Source organism: Triticum aestivum, chromosome 4B, assembly GCF_018294505.1.
Source record: "Triticum aestivum cultivar Chinese Spring chromosome 4B, IWGSC CS RefSeq v2.1, whole genome shotgun sequence".
NCBI classification, from domain to species: Eukaryota; Viridiplantae; Streptophyta; class Magnoliopsida; order Poales; family Poaceae; genus Triticum; species Triticum aestivum.
In genome coordinates, this window is record NC_057804.1 from 401,068,034 (window position 1) to 401,085,916 (window position 17,883).

General features: G+C 45.1%; 1 protein-coding gene across 1 annotated transcript; it reads left to right on the plus strand.

The window, feature by feature from the left end:
* The first annotated feature begins 751 nt into the window (after window positions 1-751).
* On the plus strand, window positions 752-1,596 carry LOC123094879 (calcium-binding protein CP1). Its single transcript, XM_044516751.1, has one exon. The coding sequence runs from the start codon at window positions 891-893 to the stop codon at window positions 1,392-1,394; it is 504 nt and encodes a 167-aa protein (XP_044372686.1). The 5' UTR covers window positions 752-890; the 3' UTR covers window positions 1,395-1,596.
* Window positions 1,597-17,883: the final 16,287 nt, after the last annotated feature.

Below are 17,883 nucleotides of genomic sequence, written 5' to 3' on the forward strand. Positions count from 1 at the left end.
CTTGTCGGTATTCACGGCACATGGGCACGGCTAGAAAGAACGTTTCGGGAGGATTCGTATCCGATTTTGCATACTAGGTAAGTGAGAAACAGCTCGACGCCGATGGGTTGGTAACCGCGTTTGTCACCCTATACGTATTTGTCATCCATATTTGACTGGTGGTTACAACTTACCAGTCCTACTTAAGTGATTTTAGGAAACCGGCATGCTTTTTTAAGACCGAAGACGCTCTTCAAAAAACACAGCCTTCCTTCCTTTCCTTCACACGCGCTCAGGAACGTAAGGTGGAACGAACAGTCACGCGCGTGGTGTTGCACAAGCAGCTTTCCTTGCGAAAGATACTACAAACTCGGCCACAAAAAATTCTGACGCCACGAGGGATCTCACACCGAAAGCGACGGCCAGAGCTCGTACCGGCGACCGACCGGTGATGTCAGCCTACACGTCTTCCCGATTGGACCGGTCCAACCAAGCGCTGAAAACCTGTGGCCCCACGCTCGGCTCCTTGCCCTCCAAGCTTTCTCTCACCTCAAATCGCAAATCAAACCAAATTAAATACTCACATCACCCGCGTTGACACAGCAATCCCGAAAAAACCCAGTGCACCACCTCCACGAAACACCCGTGTCCCGGTGGGAATCTGCCAGATCAAAACGTGAGATACAGATATACAGCAGTCCGTAGACGAGGTCCACGAATAGCCCTCCTAGCCAGCTGGAGAATTCTATTCCGCCGCCTATAAATACGGGCCTCCTCTCCTCTCCAAACCAAAATAGCCTCCCAGCCCTCTCCGCCTCCCGAAAATACAAACAAACAGAGATCGCGCTTCCGATCTAGCTCTGCGGCTGTCGCGAGGCTCCCCTTTCCCTCCCCGCAGCGCCGAAGCAAGCATGTGTCCCGGCGGCAGGTACGCGGGCCTTGACCTCCCCGCCGCCGCCGGCGCGGGGAACCTGCGGCCGGCGTTCGACGTGCTGGACGCGGACCACGACGGCCGCATCAGCCGCGACGACCTCAAGACCTTCTACGCCAACGCCGGCGCCACCGACGAGCGCTTCGACGACGACGACATCGAGGCCATGATCGCCGCCGCCGACGCCGACCTCGACGGCTTCGTGCAGTACCACGAGTTCGAGGGCCTCCTTGGCCGCGCAGCTAAGGCGGGGGCGGACAGCGGCTGCCGCTCCGCGATGGAGGACGCCTTCCGGCTAATGGACCGCGACGGGGACGGCAAGGTCGGGTTCGAGGACCTCAAGGCCTACCTCGGGTGGGCCGGGATGCCGGTCGCCGACGACGAGATCCGCGCCATGATAAGTATGGCTGCTGACGGCGACGGCGGCGTGGGGCTCGAGGCGCTCGCCAGAATACTCGCCGTGGACTTTGATGCCATCGTCTGAAGAATCTAAAATAATCCGACTGTAAAGCACTAGACTTGATTTTTTGGGAATTTCCCCCCCTAAAATTTGGTTGGTGAGGAGAGCAGGCTGGCGTGAGATTGATTGTTGTGAGTGGTTCTCGTTAACCGTGAGTTTTGAATGTATCGTAGCTGTTACCCATAAAAAATCGAAAATCTTTGAGAAACATAAAAATACTATGCGTGTATCCTTGGAAACTTAAACAAGTGCTCTACTCTCCTGCAGGTCATAAGAGCAACTCCAACGGGCCGACCCAAACGGACGGCGATTTTGTCCGCTTTTTATCCGTTTGCGTCGGCCAGGCGAACGTGCGTGTTCGCATTTTAAAATGGGTCGGCTTGACCATCCAACGAGGAGGCCAACCTAAATATGCCGGCGTGAAAAAAAAACAAGTCCACCTAAATCTAATAAACATTAAATAAAACATTAAAAAAAGTATGCGCTCGCCTGCTGCCGCCCCGCACGCTGCCCTAGACGTCGTCGGCCTTGCCCTTGCCCTTGTCCTCAACGCCGTCGTCGTCAGTGAGGTCGATAAAGACTGGAGCAGGGCCAGCCCACCCGAACGCCGCCTGGTACGCTGCCAGGGTAGCCTCCTCCGGCGTCTGCTGGGGCGGCGGCATTGCGGCAAGCCGCGCGCGCTCCTCCTCCTCCTCCTCTAGACGGAGCGCCTCCGCGTCGCGTTCGAGCATGGCGTCGTAGCGCATCTGCTCCTCGCCGTCGGCCTGCTCCTGGTGGAGCCGGTGCTCCTTCCATCACTCGAGGTGGGCCGCCTCCTCCTCCGGCGTGGCGGCGAAGTGGACGGGAGGCGCGCTGACCCACTCGCGGTACTGGCCCGTCCATGAGTAGGCCTCCTCCGGCCAAGTGGGTGGAGGCGGGGAGCGCTTACGCGACGGCTCCGGCTCCGGCTGGATGGGCGGCGACGGTGGAGGCAGCGACACGAAGAGTGGGGAGTGGACGGAGTCCCCAGCCGCCGACAGGGCAAGGGCTTGTTCCAGCCCATCCCAGTGCGCGTCCTCATCGATGCGGCTAGCCTCCAGCGTGTGTTGCAGGGCCTCCTCGAGGGCGGCTTGGTACTCCGCCTCCGCCTCCATGTCCTCCGGCTCTACCTCCGGGGGCGGCGGTGGGAACGGCGGCGGGACGGCATTGACACCCGAGCGTCGTTGCTCCTCGTGTTCGAGGGCGAACCAAGCCTCCCAGTTGGGAGAGTCGGCGGCGTACTCGGGGAGCCAACGCTGCTCCGGCGTGAGCAGCGCGGCGCCAGCGCACCTCGTCGTCGTGGGCCCGCTGGGTCCGTGGAACCGCCAGCACCTGGATCCGGTTTGGATCCAAATGCCAATGGTGCGGCAACGTCACGTCGGGGTAGGGGAGGGGCTGCCTGTACTCCCAGTGCCACCGCGCTTGGTGCACCGGGATGTGCAGGCGCCGGCGCTCAGGGTGAAAACGCGCCGGCGGTGGAGGGGGAGGGGGAGCATGGAACGACGAGGAGCCGGGGGTGCCCTTGACCTTGCCCTTGCTGCTGTCGAAGAGGCACATGGGTGCGCTAGGGTTTGCGGTCGTCGGCGAGGAAGCAAAGGGAGTGGCGGGGGCCAGATGTGAACGGGAGAAGTGGATGAGGCCGACCCCGCCACACGCGTGGTTAAAAAAGGACGCACACACTGGCTGACACGTGGGCCCGCTGTCGGTGGTCGTCATAAATAAGACGACCGGTGGCGGTTGGGTGGCCGCCAGGTAGGGACGCGGCGGACGGCGAGGAGACGCGCGGCGCGTCCTCTTCGCGTCCGCACCGACGCATTCCAGGCGCAAATTTGGGCCGCAAATGCGTCGGCGCGGACGCGACTCGGACGTGATATGAGTTTGGGTCGGCGCGTTGGGCCACCACTTTTGTCCGCGCCGACCCAAACGGACGCGGGCAGACGAAATGGGTCGCCCCATTGGAGTTGCTCTAATACTCTCTCCATTACACAACATAGTTACGAGATCTAAATTTAACCATAAATTTAGTCAACAAGACGCGGAGCAAAAATTATACCATTAAATTCGTATTTTCAAACTTAAATTTCAGGAAACACGGGCGCACTACATTGTAAAACGGAGGGAGTATATTACTAGCAGGCAGAGGTCCCTTGTGCATGGCTGCTTTATTTTTTATTTTATATAAGAAAATAAGACAGTGGGTAAGCAACCAATTTAACTCAGATAAATAACGCTATCAAAATCCAGTTCACCCATGGTTACAAACACTTAGCCACTCCGGAGGCCGCAGTCGCAGTCGCAGTCGCGCCTAGCCTTCGCCTCCGCTACTCCCTCCTTCATCGTCATCGTCGGAGGTCCTCTAGCAAAGCCCAGCGGTGCACAATGGTGGCGAGAACGTGCACTGCCTCACCTTGGTGCGTCGGATCCAAGGTACCGGAGTCGCCATCTCCTTTCGACGACTTCTCGCACTCATCGCCGCCATGGGGAGGCCCTAGATGGATCCGATGTGGATGTTGCGGCTAGGAGGGTGGCGGCTCAACTGTCTGATCTACCTTGCTCATGATCCGGTTATGTCGGCTCCTTGGCTGACGAGTCTGGGCAGGGCTATCTCTAGTGAGATGGTAGACGTTGGTGATGTGCTCCATCTCGGTGTTGGTCGGTATGGTGACCATTGCGGCGGCGGCCGTGCCGCAAATTGTGGGGCCACCAAAAGGTCTTTGCAAGGGTTCCTCTTTCCAGATCCGGTGGTTGCCTCGGCAGTGAAATGCATTCCATGGACGACGACTTGACACAGAGGATATGATTGTGCAACACTGGCGATCGATGTTCTAGCCCAACGCATGCATCTGTTAGGATCATGGAAAAGTGATGGCAACAACACATGATTGACTTCGATTGTGGTGCTTCCAGAGTACTCGGTATTGAGCTCTGTGGTGAAAACCTAGGCTTGGCCCGAGTTGGTTATACCTGACAATGGCTATCTTTTTACATTGTTGCCTTGTTGAAGGTATTACTCGGATATGCTCATACCAGTTCTTCAGGGTGAAACCTAGATTCTGGCTTTTGGTGGTTGGATCCAGCGACGACAACGCTCGAGCGACCCTTTTTTCTGAAGGCGTTGTTCAAGAATATCATTGTTTGTGGTGTTATGAGAAGATTGGTGCGAATATGGTTTGTTGTTTGCCGACTGCGTATTTGACCGCTTCCTTTTTTCCTCTCGCTTAGGCATAACTTTGGTGTTATATTACTTTGTTATTTACTAGTGTTTTTTTGTGTGTGTGCATCCTACCTACGCAGAGGCCGATTGTGTGCTTAGTGTGTTTGTATCCACTTGAGGCTTCATTTTAAGTAAATAAAATCCATCCTTTATTCAAAAACAAACACTTAGCTATATGTTTTAAATATTCCAGACAAAGTTGTTCCTACCAAGATAGTCAAAGTTTGAAAATTGCCTCGTGCAACCAAAACTTGTACAAAATAAAGTTTTCTTTGAACCAAAGGAAAGTTGCTCTTGTATACATTTCAAAGATCATATTTTTATAGATGATACCAAAGGAAAATTGCTCTTGTATACATTTCAAAGATCATATTTTTACAGATAATACCCCATCAAACAATAATAGATGGAAATTGATAATGGAGGATGGAAAACCAGTAAAAATGTGAACTGGAAAATAGAAAGAACTAACATTTATACAAAGGCCCACTCTTTTAGCCTCAGCGTTGGCAGCTTCGGTGAATTTAGCCATCAGGACAAAGTTCCTCAGCGACTGGAACAAGAACAACTTGCGAATCTATTTCATAGACCTCTCCTCGTTCAAGCACACCAGCAATTCTTACAGTTTCAGAACACTTTACGGACTAGGCAAACTCTCTATTCAAAGCCTATGGAAGTGTGGTGTTAGGGAAACTCCAACATGCCGACCCAAACGGACGGTGGTTTTGTCCGTTTTTTGTCTATTTAGGTCGGCCGCCCGCTTGGCATCCGCCTTTTTTAAGATTTGGGTCGGTAGTGCGCCCAACGGCCGCGACCCATTTCATGACCGCTTGTAAATTTTGAAAAAGGCCCGCGGCCATAGGTCATGCCAACGGTCATGTCGTCGCCCGATGTTCATGTCGGCACTATGCCAGTACCGACATACAATGCCAGCTTCAGAAAAACACCACACAGTTCAACTGGCGCACTTGCCAGCGGCCGGCACACATGCCAGCACACAAAAGGGGCAGGAGTTCGACCACACAATCACGGCCGTGGTCATGCCAACACACTTGCCGACATACAAAAAAGGATGGCACTCGTCGCCATAGGTCACTCGTCGTCGAACTTGAGCATGTCAGCCTGCATCTTCTCGAACCACGGCCTCTTCCTTGGGGACACGGTGTTGAGATCAACCTTCATGATCTCCACCCCCGTCATCATGCTATCAAGAGACTCTTCTTTCGCCTTGGTCTTGGCATTAGTGGCCTCGATCTCTAACATCTTGGTTTGCTTCTCCGCCTCCATCTCAAGCATCCTCATTTGCTTCTCTGCCTCCATTTCAAACCTCCTCCGTTGGATCTCCATGAAGGCGTTCATTTGTTCTTCCTTGTCTTGCCGGCGCTTCTCCTCCCTTGAATCCTTCTTGGTCATCATGTCCTCCACGGTTGCGATCAAGGCATTCGACGCCGCATCCCACTTGTCCTCCTTCTTGGAGTTGGTCTTCCCCCGCGACCGTGGCTTCTTGTGTTGGGAATCGTTGCATGGAAAACAAAAAAAATTCTATGCACACGCAATGATCTATCCATGGAGATGCATAACAACGAGAGGGGGGGAGTGTGTCTACGTACCCTCATAGACCGTAAGAGGAAGCGTTTCACAACGCGGTTGATGTAGTCGAACTTTCTTCGTGCTCCAACCGATCTAGTACCGAACGCACGACACCTCTGCGTTCTGCATACGTTCAGCTTGGTGACGTCCTTCGCCTTCTTGATCCAGCAAGATGGCGAGGTAGTAGATGAGTTCCGTCAGCATGACGGCATGGTGACGGTGATGGTGATATGATCTTCGCAGGACTTCGCCTAAGCACTACGAAAATATGACCGAGGGAGTAAACGGTTAACGGGGGTGCCGCACACGGCTAAGACAATGTTGTGTCCTTGTGTGGCGCCCCCTCCCCATGTATATATAGGTGGGAGGGGAGAGGGAGGCAGCCAGGCGCGCCCTAGGGCTGGCCATCGGCCCCTAGGGCCCCTGCCTTTGCCCTGCACCCCCTTTCCTTGTATGAATAAGGGGGGAAGGAAAGAGGGGGGGGGGAGGAAGAGGGAGTCCAACTCCACACTTGCCTTTCCTCCTCCCCTTTCCTTTCCCTCCCCATAGGCCGGCCCTATAGAGGGAGCACCAGCCCCTTGTGTGCTGGTGTGTTCCTTTACTTGGCCCATAAGGTGCATATATTTGCCGGGGTGCCTGAAACTCCTTTTAGTGACCCGATAAGTACCTAGTACCTTTTGAAACACTTCCGGTGTCCGAATACCATCGTCCTATATATCAATCTTTACCTCTCCACCATTTAGAGACTCCTCATCATGTCTGTGATCTCATCCGGGGCTCCGAACAACATTCAGTCACCAAATCATATAAATCATATAACACTATATCGTTAATGAACGTTAAGCATGCGGACCCTACGGGTTCGAGAACTATGTAGACATGATCGAGACACCTCTCTGGTCAATAACCAACAGCGGAACCTGGATGCCCATATTGGCTCCTACATATTCTATGAAGATCTTTATCGGTCGAACCGTTATGACAACATACGCAATTCCCTTTCTCAATCGGTATGTTACTTGCCTGAGATTCGATCGTCTGTATCTTCATACCTAGTTCAATCTCGTTACCGGCAAGTATCTTTACTCGTTCCATAATACATCACCTCGTGACTAACTCCTTAGTCATTTGCTTGCAAGCTTATGATGTGTATTACCGAGAGGGCCCATAGATACCTCTCCGATACTCGGAGTGGCAAATCCTAATCTTGATCTATGCCAACTCAACAAACACCTTCGGAGATACCTGTAGAGCATCTTTATGATCACCCAGTTACGTTGTGACGTTTGATAGCACATAAGGCATTCCTCCGGTATCCGGGAGTTGCATAATCACATAGTCGAAGGAATATGTATTTTACATTAAGAAAGCAATAGCAATAAACTGAACGATAAAATGCTAAGCTAACGGATGGGTCTTGTCCATCACATCATTCTCCTAATGATGTGATCCCGTTATCAAATGACAACTCATGTCTATGGTTAGGAAACCTTAACCATCTTTGATCAACGAGCTAGTCTAGTAGAGGCTTACTAGGGACACGGTATTTGTTTATGTATACACACATGTATTTAAGTTTTTGGTCAATAGAATTCTAGCATGAATAATAAACCTTTATCATGATTTGGGAAATATAATAATAACCATTTTATTATTGCCTCTAGGGCATATTTCCATCAGTCTTCCACTTGCACTAGAGTCAATAATCTAGTTCACATCGCCATGTGATTAACACCCATAGTTCACATCGCCATGTGACCAACACCCAAAGAGTTTGCTAGAATCAATAATATAGTTCACATCGCCATGTGATTAACACCCAAAGAGTACTAAGGTGTGATCATGTTTTGCTTGTGAGATAAGTTTAGTCAATGGGTATATCACATTCAGATCCGTATGTATTTTGCAAATTTCTATGTCTACAATGCTCTGCCTGGAGCTACTCTAGCTAATTTCTCCCACTTTCAGTATGTATCCAGATTGAGACTCAGAGCCATCTGAATCGGTGTCAAAGCTTGCATCGACATAAATCTTTACGACGAACTCTTTATCACCTCCATAACCGAGAAATATTTCCTCTTAGGTAACTAAGAATAATTTTGACCGATGTACAGTGATCTACTCCCGGATCACCATTGTATCCCCTTGCCAAACTCATTGGCAAGGTACACAAAAAGACCTGATACACAACATGGCATACTTTATAGAACCTATGGCTGAGGTATAGGGAATGACTTTCATTCTCTCTCTTTTTTCTGCCGTGGTCGGATTTTGTGTCTTACTCAACTTCACACCTTTACAATACAGGCTAGAACTCCTTCTTTGAGTGATCCATTTTGAACTCCTTCAAAACCTTGTTAAGGTAAGTACTCATTGAAAATATTATCAAGCGTCTTGATCTATCTCTATAGGTATTGATGCCTAATATGTAAGCAGCTTCACCGAGGTCTTTCATTGAAAAATTCTCATTCAAGTATCCTTTTATGCTATCCAGAAATTCTATATCATTTCCAATTAGTAATATGAATCCACATATAATATCATAAATGTTACAGAGCTCCCACTCACTTTCTTGTAAATATAGACTTCACCATAAGTTTGTATAAAATCATATGCTTTGATCACCTCATCAAAGCGTATATTCCAACTCCGAGATGCTTGCACCAGTCCATAGATGGATCGCTGGAGCTTGCACACTTTGTTAGCACCTTTAGGATCGACAAAACCTTCTGGTTGCATCATATACAACTCTTCTTTAAGAAATCCATTAAGGAATGCAATTTTGACGTCCATGTGCCAGATTCCATAGTTATAAAATGCGGCAATTGCTAACATGGTTCAGACTGACTTAAGCATCGCTACGGGTGAGACGGTCTCATCGTAGTAAACCCCTTGAACTTTTTGAAAACCTTTTGTGACAAGTCGAGCTTTGTAGATGGTGACATTACCATCAGCGTCTGTCTTCTTCTTGAAGTTCCGTTTATTTTCAATGGCTTGGCGATCATCGGGCAAGTCCACCAAAAGTCCACACTTTGTTCTCATACATGTTTCATGGCCTCAAGCCATCTGTTGGAATCTGGGCTCATCATAGCTTCTTATAGTTCGTAGGTTCGCCTTGGTCTAATAACATGACTTCCAAAACAGGATTACCATACCACTCTGGTGTGGATCATGCTCTAGTTGACCTACGAGGTTCAGTAGCAACTTGATCAGAAGTTTCATGATCATTATCATTTGCTTCCTCTCTAGTTGGTGTACGCATCACGGGAACGCAGTTCTGTGATGTGCTACTTTCCAATTCAAGAGAAGGTACGATTACCTCATCAAGTTCTACTTTCCTCCCACTCACTTCTTTTGAGAGAAACTCCTTCTCTAGAAAGGTTCCATTCTTGGCAACAAAGATCTTGCCTTCAGATCTATGGTAGAAGGTGTACCCAATTGTTTCCTTAGGATATCCAATGAGGAACACTTCTCCGATTTGGGTTTGAGTTTATCAGGCTGAAGCCTTTTGACATAAGTGTCTGATAACCCACAAGTATAGGGTCGTTTGTAGCCTTCATCGATAAATAAGAGTGTCGAACCCAACGAGGAGCTAAAGGTAGAACAAATATTCCCTCAAGTTCTATCGACCACCAATACAACTCTACGCACACTTGACGTTTGCTTTAACTAGAACAAGTATGAAACTAATCTGCAAGAATAAAACTATGAGTACTTTGCGAGAATAAAATTACGAATAAATTGCAAGGTAATAAAAGTGGATATCTTTTGTGATATCCACGGGAAAGTCATTTGTCCCTAGGAAATCGATAACAAAGTACCGGTAATCATTCTTGCAATTTCACATGAGGGAGGCATGAGCTAACATACTTTCTCTACTTGGATCATATGCACTTATGATTGGAACTCTAGCAAGCATCCACAACTACAAAAGATCACTAAGGTCATGAAACCCAACCATAGCATCTAGTATCAAGTCCTCTTTACTCCGATACGACATAACCCACTTATCCGCGTTTAGGCTGCTGTCACGCCGCGACACCGGCAATAAGCAAATCATGAACATATTGGAACACCCTACAGCAGGGGGCCCTCACATTTGTGCGAGATGGAGGGCACTATAGGACAGCACCATAAATAATATATACAATCATACCAACCAAGATCACGATTAACCCACAGGACAACACGGATCTACTCAAACATCATAGGATAACCATAGATCATTGGGAACTAATATATGGAGTTGAGCACCATGTTTAAGTAGATATTACAATGGGGACAAGAGGTGTTACACCGCTGCATAGAGGGGGAGAAAGTTGGTGTTGACGGTAGCAAGATTGTTGATGTAGATCGCCGTCACGATCCTTGCCTCGGCGGCACTCCGGCACCATCGGGAGAGAGGGGGAGAGAGCCCCCTCCTTCTTCTTCCTTGGCCTCCCCCTAGATGGGAGGAGAGTTACCCCTCTAGTCCATGGCCTCCATGGCGGCGGAGGGGCGGGAGCCCCTCTGAAATTGGATCGCCCTCTCTGTTCTCTTCTGTTTTGCGTTCCCTTTTTCTGGCCGAAAACTGTTTCTTATATTCTCGGAGATCCATAACTCCGATCGCGCTGAGATTTTAACATGATTTTTTTCCGGATATAAGCTTCCATGCACCCGAAGTAGAGATCCAACCGACGTACGAGGTGAGCACAACCCACTTGGGCGCGCCCTGGTGTCTTGTGGGCACTGTGGTCCCTCGTTTGCGTTAATTCCAAGTCCCAAAAATCACATATATTCCAAAATAATTCTTCGTAAAATTTTATTGCATTTGGACTTCGTTTGATGTGGATATTCTGCGAAACAAAAAACATGCAAAAAACAAGAACTGACACTAGGCACTGGATCAATATGTTAGTCCAAATAAATCCTATAAAATGTTGCCAAAAGTGTATAAAAGTTGTACAATATTGGCATGAAACAATCCAAAATTATAGATACGACGGAGACATATCAGCATCCCCAAGCTTAGTTCCTGCTCGTCCTCGAGTAGGTAAATGATAAAAAAGATATTTTTTCATGTGGAATGCTACCTAGCGAAAACTTGATCATATATCTAATCATGGCATGAATATTAAGACATAAGTGATTCAAACCAGTAGTCTATAATTTGACATAAAGACATCAATACTCAGGCATCCTAATAAACAATCGTGTCTTTCAAAATATCAACACTAAAGAAAGTTATCCCTACAAAATCATATAGTCTTGTCATGCTCTGTCTTCTTAACACAAAGTATTTATCATGCACAATCCGATGACAAGCCGAGCAATTGGTTCATACTTTTTAACGCGGTTAAGCTTTTTCAACCCTCATGCAATACATGATCGCAAACCATGGATATAGCACTATGGGTGGAATGGAGTATGATGATAGGGGTAAATATAGAGAAGACAAAAAGACAAGAAAGTCTCACATCGACGCGGCTAACCAACGAGCTATGGAGATGCCCATCAATCGATTTCAATGCGAGGAGTAGGGATTGCCATGCAACGAATGCACTACGAGCTATAAGTGTATGAAACCTAAACATGAAAACTAAGTGGGTGTGCATCTAATCTTATAATGAAAAATTCCCACTAGTATATGAAAGTGACAACGTAGGAGACTCTCCATATGAAAAACATGGTGCTACTTTGAAGCACAAGTGTGGAACTAGCATGCCCCTTCTCTCTTTTTTTCTCTCAATGTCCGGAGTCTCATCCCAACTAGTGGGGGAATCATAGTCTCCATCCTCCTTTCCTCACTGGGGCAATGCTCTAAAAATGAATAATGATGATCATCACACTTCTATTTACTTATAACTCAATAAGAAATAAAAATTACAACTCGATACCTATAACAAAATATGACTCTATACGAATACCTCTGGCAGTGTACCAGGATGTGCAATGATCTAGCGTAACATGTATAATAAAAATAATGAATGGTGGCTGATCCACAACTACTATGTCAGCTATATGATCATGCAAATCAATATGACAATGAATGATCAAGTCATCAAAACGGAAGTGGTGGAAGTTGCATGGCAATATATCTCATAATGGCTATGGAAAGGCCATAATAGGTAGGTATGGTGTTTGTTTTGAGGAAGATATAATAAGGATCATGTGTGATAGAGCGTATCATATCACAGGGTTTGGATGCACCTACGAAGTTTGCACCACATCTCGAGGTGAGAAAAGGGTAATGCACGATACCATGGAGGCTAGCAAATTGCGGAAAGGTAAGAGTGCATATAATCCATGGACTCACATTAGTCATAAAGAACTCATATACTTATTGCAAAAGTTTATTAGCCCTCAAAGCAAAGTACTACTACACATGCCCCTAGGGGGATATATTGGTAGGAAAAGACCATCGCTCATCCCCGACCCCCACTCATAAGGAAGACAATCAATAATAAATCATGCTCCAACTTCATAGCATAATGAGAGACTATACGTGCATGCTTCGGGAATCACAAACCTTAACACCAATGTTCTTACTAACCACAACTGTTTACTAGTACCTCCCACATATTCCATCTCTATATCGCAAAACTATTGCAAGGAATCAAACATATCATATTCAGTGATCCATAAGTTTTATGTAGGATTTTATGACTAACCATGCAAATGACCAATTCCTGTTAACTCTCTAAATAGATATAAGTGAAGCATGAGAGTTTAATTCTTTCTACAAGAGATCACGCTCTAATAAGTATAAGTGAAGCAAAAGAGCATTCTACAAATAACGGTTTTCTCTGTGAAGAGAAACAGGCAATCCAAACTTCAAATGATATAAGTGAAGCACATGAAGCATTCTATAAAGCCATACTCAAAAGATATAAGTGAAGTGCAATGTGTATTCTATAAATCAACCATTGACTATCTCATACCAGCATGGTGCATAAAAGAAAAATAAACACAGAAGACGCACCAAGATTTGCACATATCACATGAACGAAATGAAGACGAAAACATACCGATACTTGTTGAAGAAAGATGGGATGCCTTCCGGGGCATCCCCAAGCTTAGATGCTTGAGGCTCCTTGAATATTTACTTGCGGTGCCATGGGCATCCCCAAGCTTGATATTTTGCCTCTCTTCCTTCTCCTCATATCGAGACCTCCTCGATCTTTGATCACTTCATCCACACAAAACTCAACAGAAAGCTCGGTAAGATCTGTTAGTATAATAAAGCCAATCACTACTTTAAGTAATATTGCAAAGCAATTCATATTTTGGTTTTGCATTGTAGCTACTGTATTATAACTTTTCCATGGCTTATACCACCGCTAGAATCGATAGTTTCATCAAAAACAAGCAAAACAATGCATCAAAAACAGAATTTGGCTTAAACAGGACAGTTCGTAGCAATCTGAACACCTACCATACTTCTGGTAGTCCAATTTTTTTGAAAAATTAGGACAAAATAAACAATTTGTATAGCAATACTATGCAAAAAGTTTCAGAAGCTTTTGATGTTCCAGTAAAAAATTTAAAATCATGCACTACAGCCAAAGTTTCTGTTTTCGCACCATTCATACCAACAAGCAATCTAATCATCCTAAAGGCAAATCTTGGCACATTATTTTTATAATACAATGGATTTGTATAAGGGGATAATTATTTTTGTTGGAATTTTTCTGTAATTAATATTCACAAAGTTTCCATGGGCATGAACAAAGTTCAAGGCTAGCTCCCACTTTCACAATGCTTGTCCTTCTCACTTTCACTTTTCTTTTTGTGAAGTTTTAAGTTCCCCTCTATATTTTTTTTGTTTTTAAAATTTATAACAACACTCAACAGAAATAAATGACTCTCTAAAACTTCCGGGTTGTCTCCCTGGCAATGCTTTCTTTAAAGCCATTAAGCTAGGCATGAAGTGCTCAAGTAATGGATCCACCCGGATCCCAAGGTATATCAAAGCCAATTTGAATTAACAATGATTTTTAATTTAGTAGCAAGCACAAATTAATATATATCAAGCAATGACGAGGTCTTACTCTCTTCCTATGCATCGACATATCATAAACGAACAATTCATGAACATCAAGTAAAGGCCAATACATAGCTAAGCAATTTCTTGCAATTTTATCATGTTGGAAACATAGAGAGGTGAAGATATAGTTCCTCTCTCATAATAATTGCAAGTAGGAGTAGCAAGCACATGCATATTATACTCATCAAAATCATCATGTGCAATGGTAAAAGGCAACCTATCAATGTAATCCTTAATAAGTGCAAACTTCTCCAATATAGTGTAGTTTGGAGAATTCAAAAAGATAATAGGACTATCACATGTGGGTGCAATAACAACAATTTCATTCTTAACATAAGGAACTATCACAAGTTCATCTCCATAAGCATAATACAAATTGGCATCTTGGCCACAAGCATAGCAAGCATCAAGTTCATCAAAAAGGGATATTTCAAATGAATCAACGGGATCATAGCAATTATCATAACATTCGTCCTTCAGTAAGAATGAAGGGAAATTAAACAACGTATGAGTTGAAGAGTTACTCTCATTAGAAGGTGGGCAGGGGTAGCTAATACGCTCTTCCTCCTTTTGTTCTTCGCTCTCCTCATCATCTTTTTCATCCAATGAGATCACGGTTTCATCAATTCCTTCTTCCATAGACTCCTGCAAAATATTAGTCTCTTCTTGGACATCGGAGGAGTCCTCAATATATGGTTTAACATAGGCATTAGAAGCATAATTATCATAGCAATATTTAAGTATGGCAAAATTTTTGGATTTGTAAAGAGTAGCATCATACTTTTCAATTAAAGAAGAAATTTCATAAGAACCCTTAAAAGCAACAAGTTCTTCAATTTGTTGAACATCATAGTAATTATAAACACCCTTAGCATACGAAGATACGATTCCATTATCACTACTCTCACATTGGTCAGGAAGGTGTTTCTTAGGGTCTTCAGTACAACAAGTAAAATCATATAATTCACATAAATTCCAAGCATAGCATTCCATACTATTAATTTTATGCCATAAAAAATTCCCTTTTTGAGATAAGCAGTGTCGCACATAACAAGCATGCTCATCTAATGATTTTCCCTGAACTAAGCTATTTGGGTTTCAGCATGAGCACATAGGGATCAAAGATGATCCAAGTAAAAAGCTTCAGTAGTGTGATAGATTTTGGGTGGTTCTTCAACCATTGGTTTAGTAGGTACACCTATTTTTTTGGTATTTTGCGTTTCTGACCCATAACTAAAAATAGAAAACAAGAGCACAAAATAAAAACTACTTAGTCATAAAGAAAACAAGCACACACGGGAATATTCACCCCACGCTATTGCTCCCCGGCAACGGCGCTAGAAAAAGGTCTTGATAACCCACAAGTATAGGGGATCATTTGTAGCCTGCTTCTTCGATAAATAAAAGTGTCGAACCCAACGAGGAGTTAAAGGTAGAACAAACATTCCCTCAAGTTCTATCAACCACCGATACAACTCTACGCACACTTGACTTTTGCTTTACCTAGAACAAGTATGAAACTAATTTGCAAGAATAAAAATATGAGTACTTTGCGAGAATAAAACTACGAATAAATTCCAAGCTAATAAAAGTGGATAACTTTTGTCAACAAGAAAGTCATTTGTCCCTAGGAAATCGATAACAAGTACCGGTAATCGTTCTTGCAATTCTACATGAGGAAGAGGCATGAGCTAACATACTTTCTCTACTTGGATCATATGCACTTATGATTGGAACTATAGCAAGCATCCACAACTACTAAAGATCATTAAGGTCGTGAAACCCAACCATAGCATTAAGTATCAAGTCCTCTTTACTCCCATACGACATAACCCACTTATCCGTGTTTAGGCTGCTGTCACCCTCGCAACACCGACAATAAGCAAACCATGAACATATTGCAACACCCTATAGCGGGGGGCCCTCACGTTTGCGTGAGACGAAGGGCACCGTGGGACAGCACCATAAATAAAATATACAATCATACCAACCAACATCACAATTAACCCACAGGACAAAACGGATCTACTCAAACATCATAGGATAACCATAGATCATTGTGAAATAATATATGGAGTTGAGCACCATGTTTAAGTAGAGATTACAGCGGGGAGAAGAGGTGTTACACCGCTGCATAGAGGGGAACAAAGTTGGTGTTGACGGTAGCAAGATTGTTGATGTAGATCGCCGTCACGATCCTTGCCTCGGCGGCACTCCGGCGCCACCGGGAGCGAGGGGGGGGGGGAGAGCCCCCCCTCCTCCTCCTCCTTCTCCTTCTTCTTCCTTTGCCTCCCCCTAGATGGGAGGAGAGTTCCCCCTTTGGTCCATGGCCTCCATGGCGGCGGAGGGGTGGGAGCCCCTCCGAGATTGGATCTCCCTCTCTTTTCTCTTCTGTTTCGTGTTCCCTTTTTCTGACCGAAAACCTTTTATTATATCCTCGGAGATCCGTAACTCCGATTGCGCTAATATTTTAACACAATTTTTTCTGGATATAAGCTTCCTTGCACCCGAAGTAGAGATCCAACCGACGTACGAGGTGAGCACAACCCACTTGGGTGCACCCTGGTGTCTTGTGGGCATTGTGGGCCCCCGTTTGTGTTGATTCCAAGTCCCAAAAATCACATATATTCCAAAATAATTCTCCATAAAATTTTATTGCATTTGGACTTCATTTGATATGGATATTCTGCGAAACAAAAAACATGCAAAAACAGGAACTGACACTGGGCACTGGGTCAACATGTTAGTCCAAATAAATCATATAAAATGTTGCCAAAAGTGTAAGAAAGTTGTATAATATTGGCATGAAACAATCAAAAATAATAGATACGACGGTGACGTATCAGTGCTGCAACCCCGAACTTTAAGAAACGACAGCTTAGGTTTCTTGCCAAACCATAGTTCATACGGTGTCGTCTCAACGGATTTAGACGATGCCCTTTTTAATGTGAATGCGACTATCTCTAATGCATAACCCCAAAACGATAGTGGTAAATCAGTAAGAGACCTCATAGATCGAACCATATCTAATAAAGTACGGTTACTACGTTCGAACACCATTACGCTGTGGTGTTCCAGGTGGCATGAGTTGTGAAAAAATTCCACATTATTTTAAATGATGGCCAAACTCGTAACTCAAATATTCGCCTCCGCAATCAGATCATAGAAACTTTATTTTCTTGTTACGATGGTTCTCCACTTCACTCTGAAATTCTTTGAACTTTTCAAATGTTTTAGACTTGTGTTACATCAAGTAGATATACCCATACCTACTCAAATCATCTGTGAAGGTGAGAAAATAACGATACCCGCTGCGTGGCTTAGTACTCATTGGACCGCATACATCAACATGTATTATTTCTAATAATTCATTAGCTCGCTCCATTGTTCCGGAGAACAGAGTTTTAGTCATCTTGCCCATGAGGCATGGTTCGCAAGTATCAAATGATTCATAACCAAGTGATTCCAAAAGTCCATCAGCATGGAGTTTCTTCATGCGCTTTGACCTAAACGGCAGTGTCACATATATGTTGCACTATCATTATCAACTTTGCATCTTTTGGCATCAATATTATGAATATGTGTATCACAAAGATCAAGATTCAATAAACAGTTCACCTTGGGTGTATGACCATAGAAGGTTTTATTCATGTAAACAGAACAAC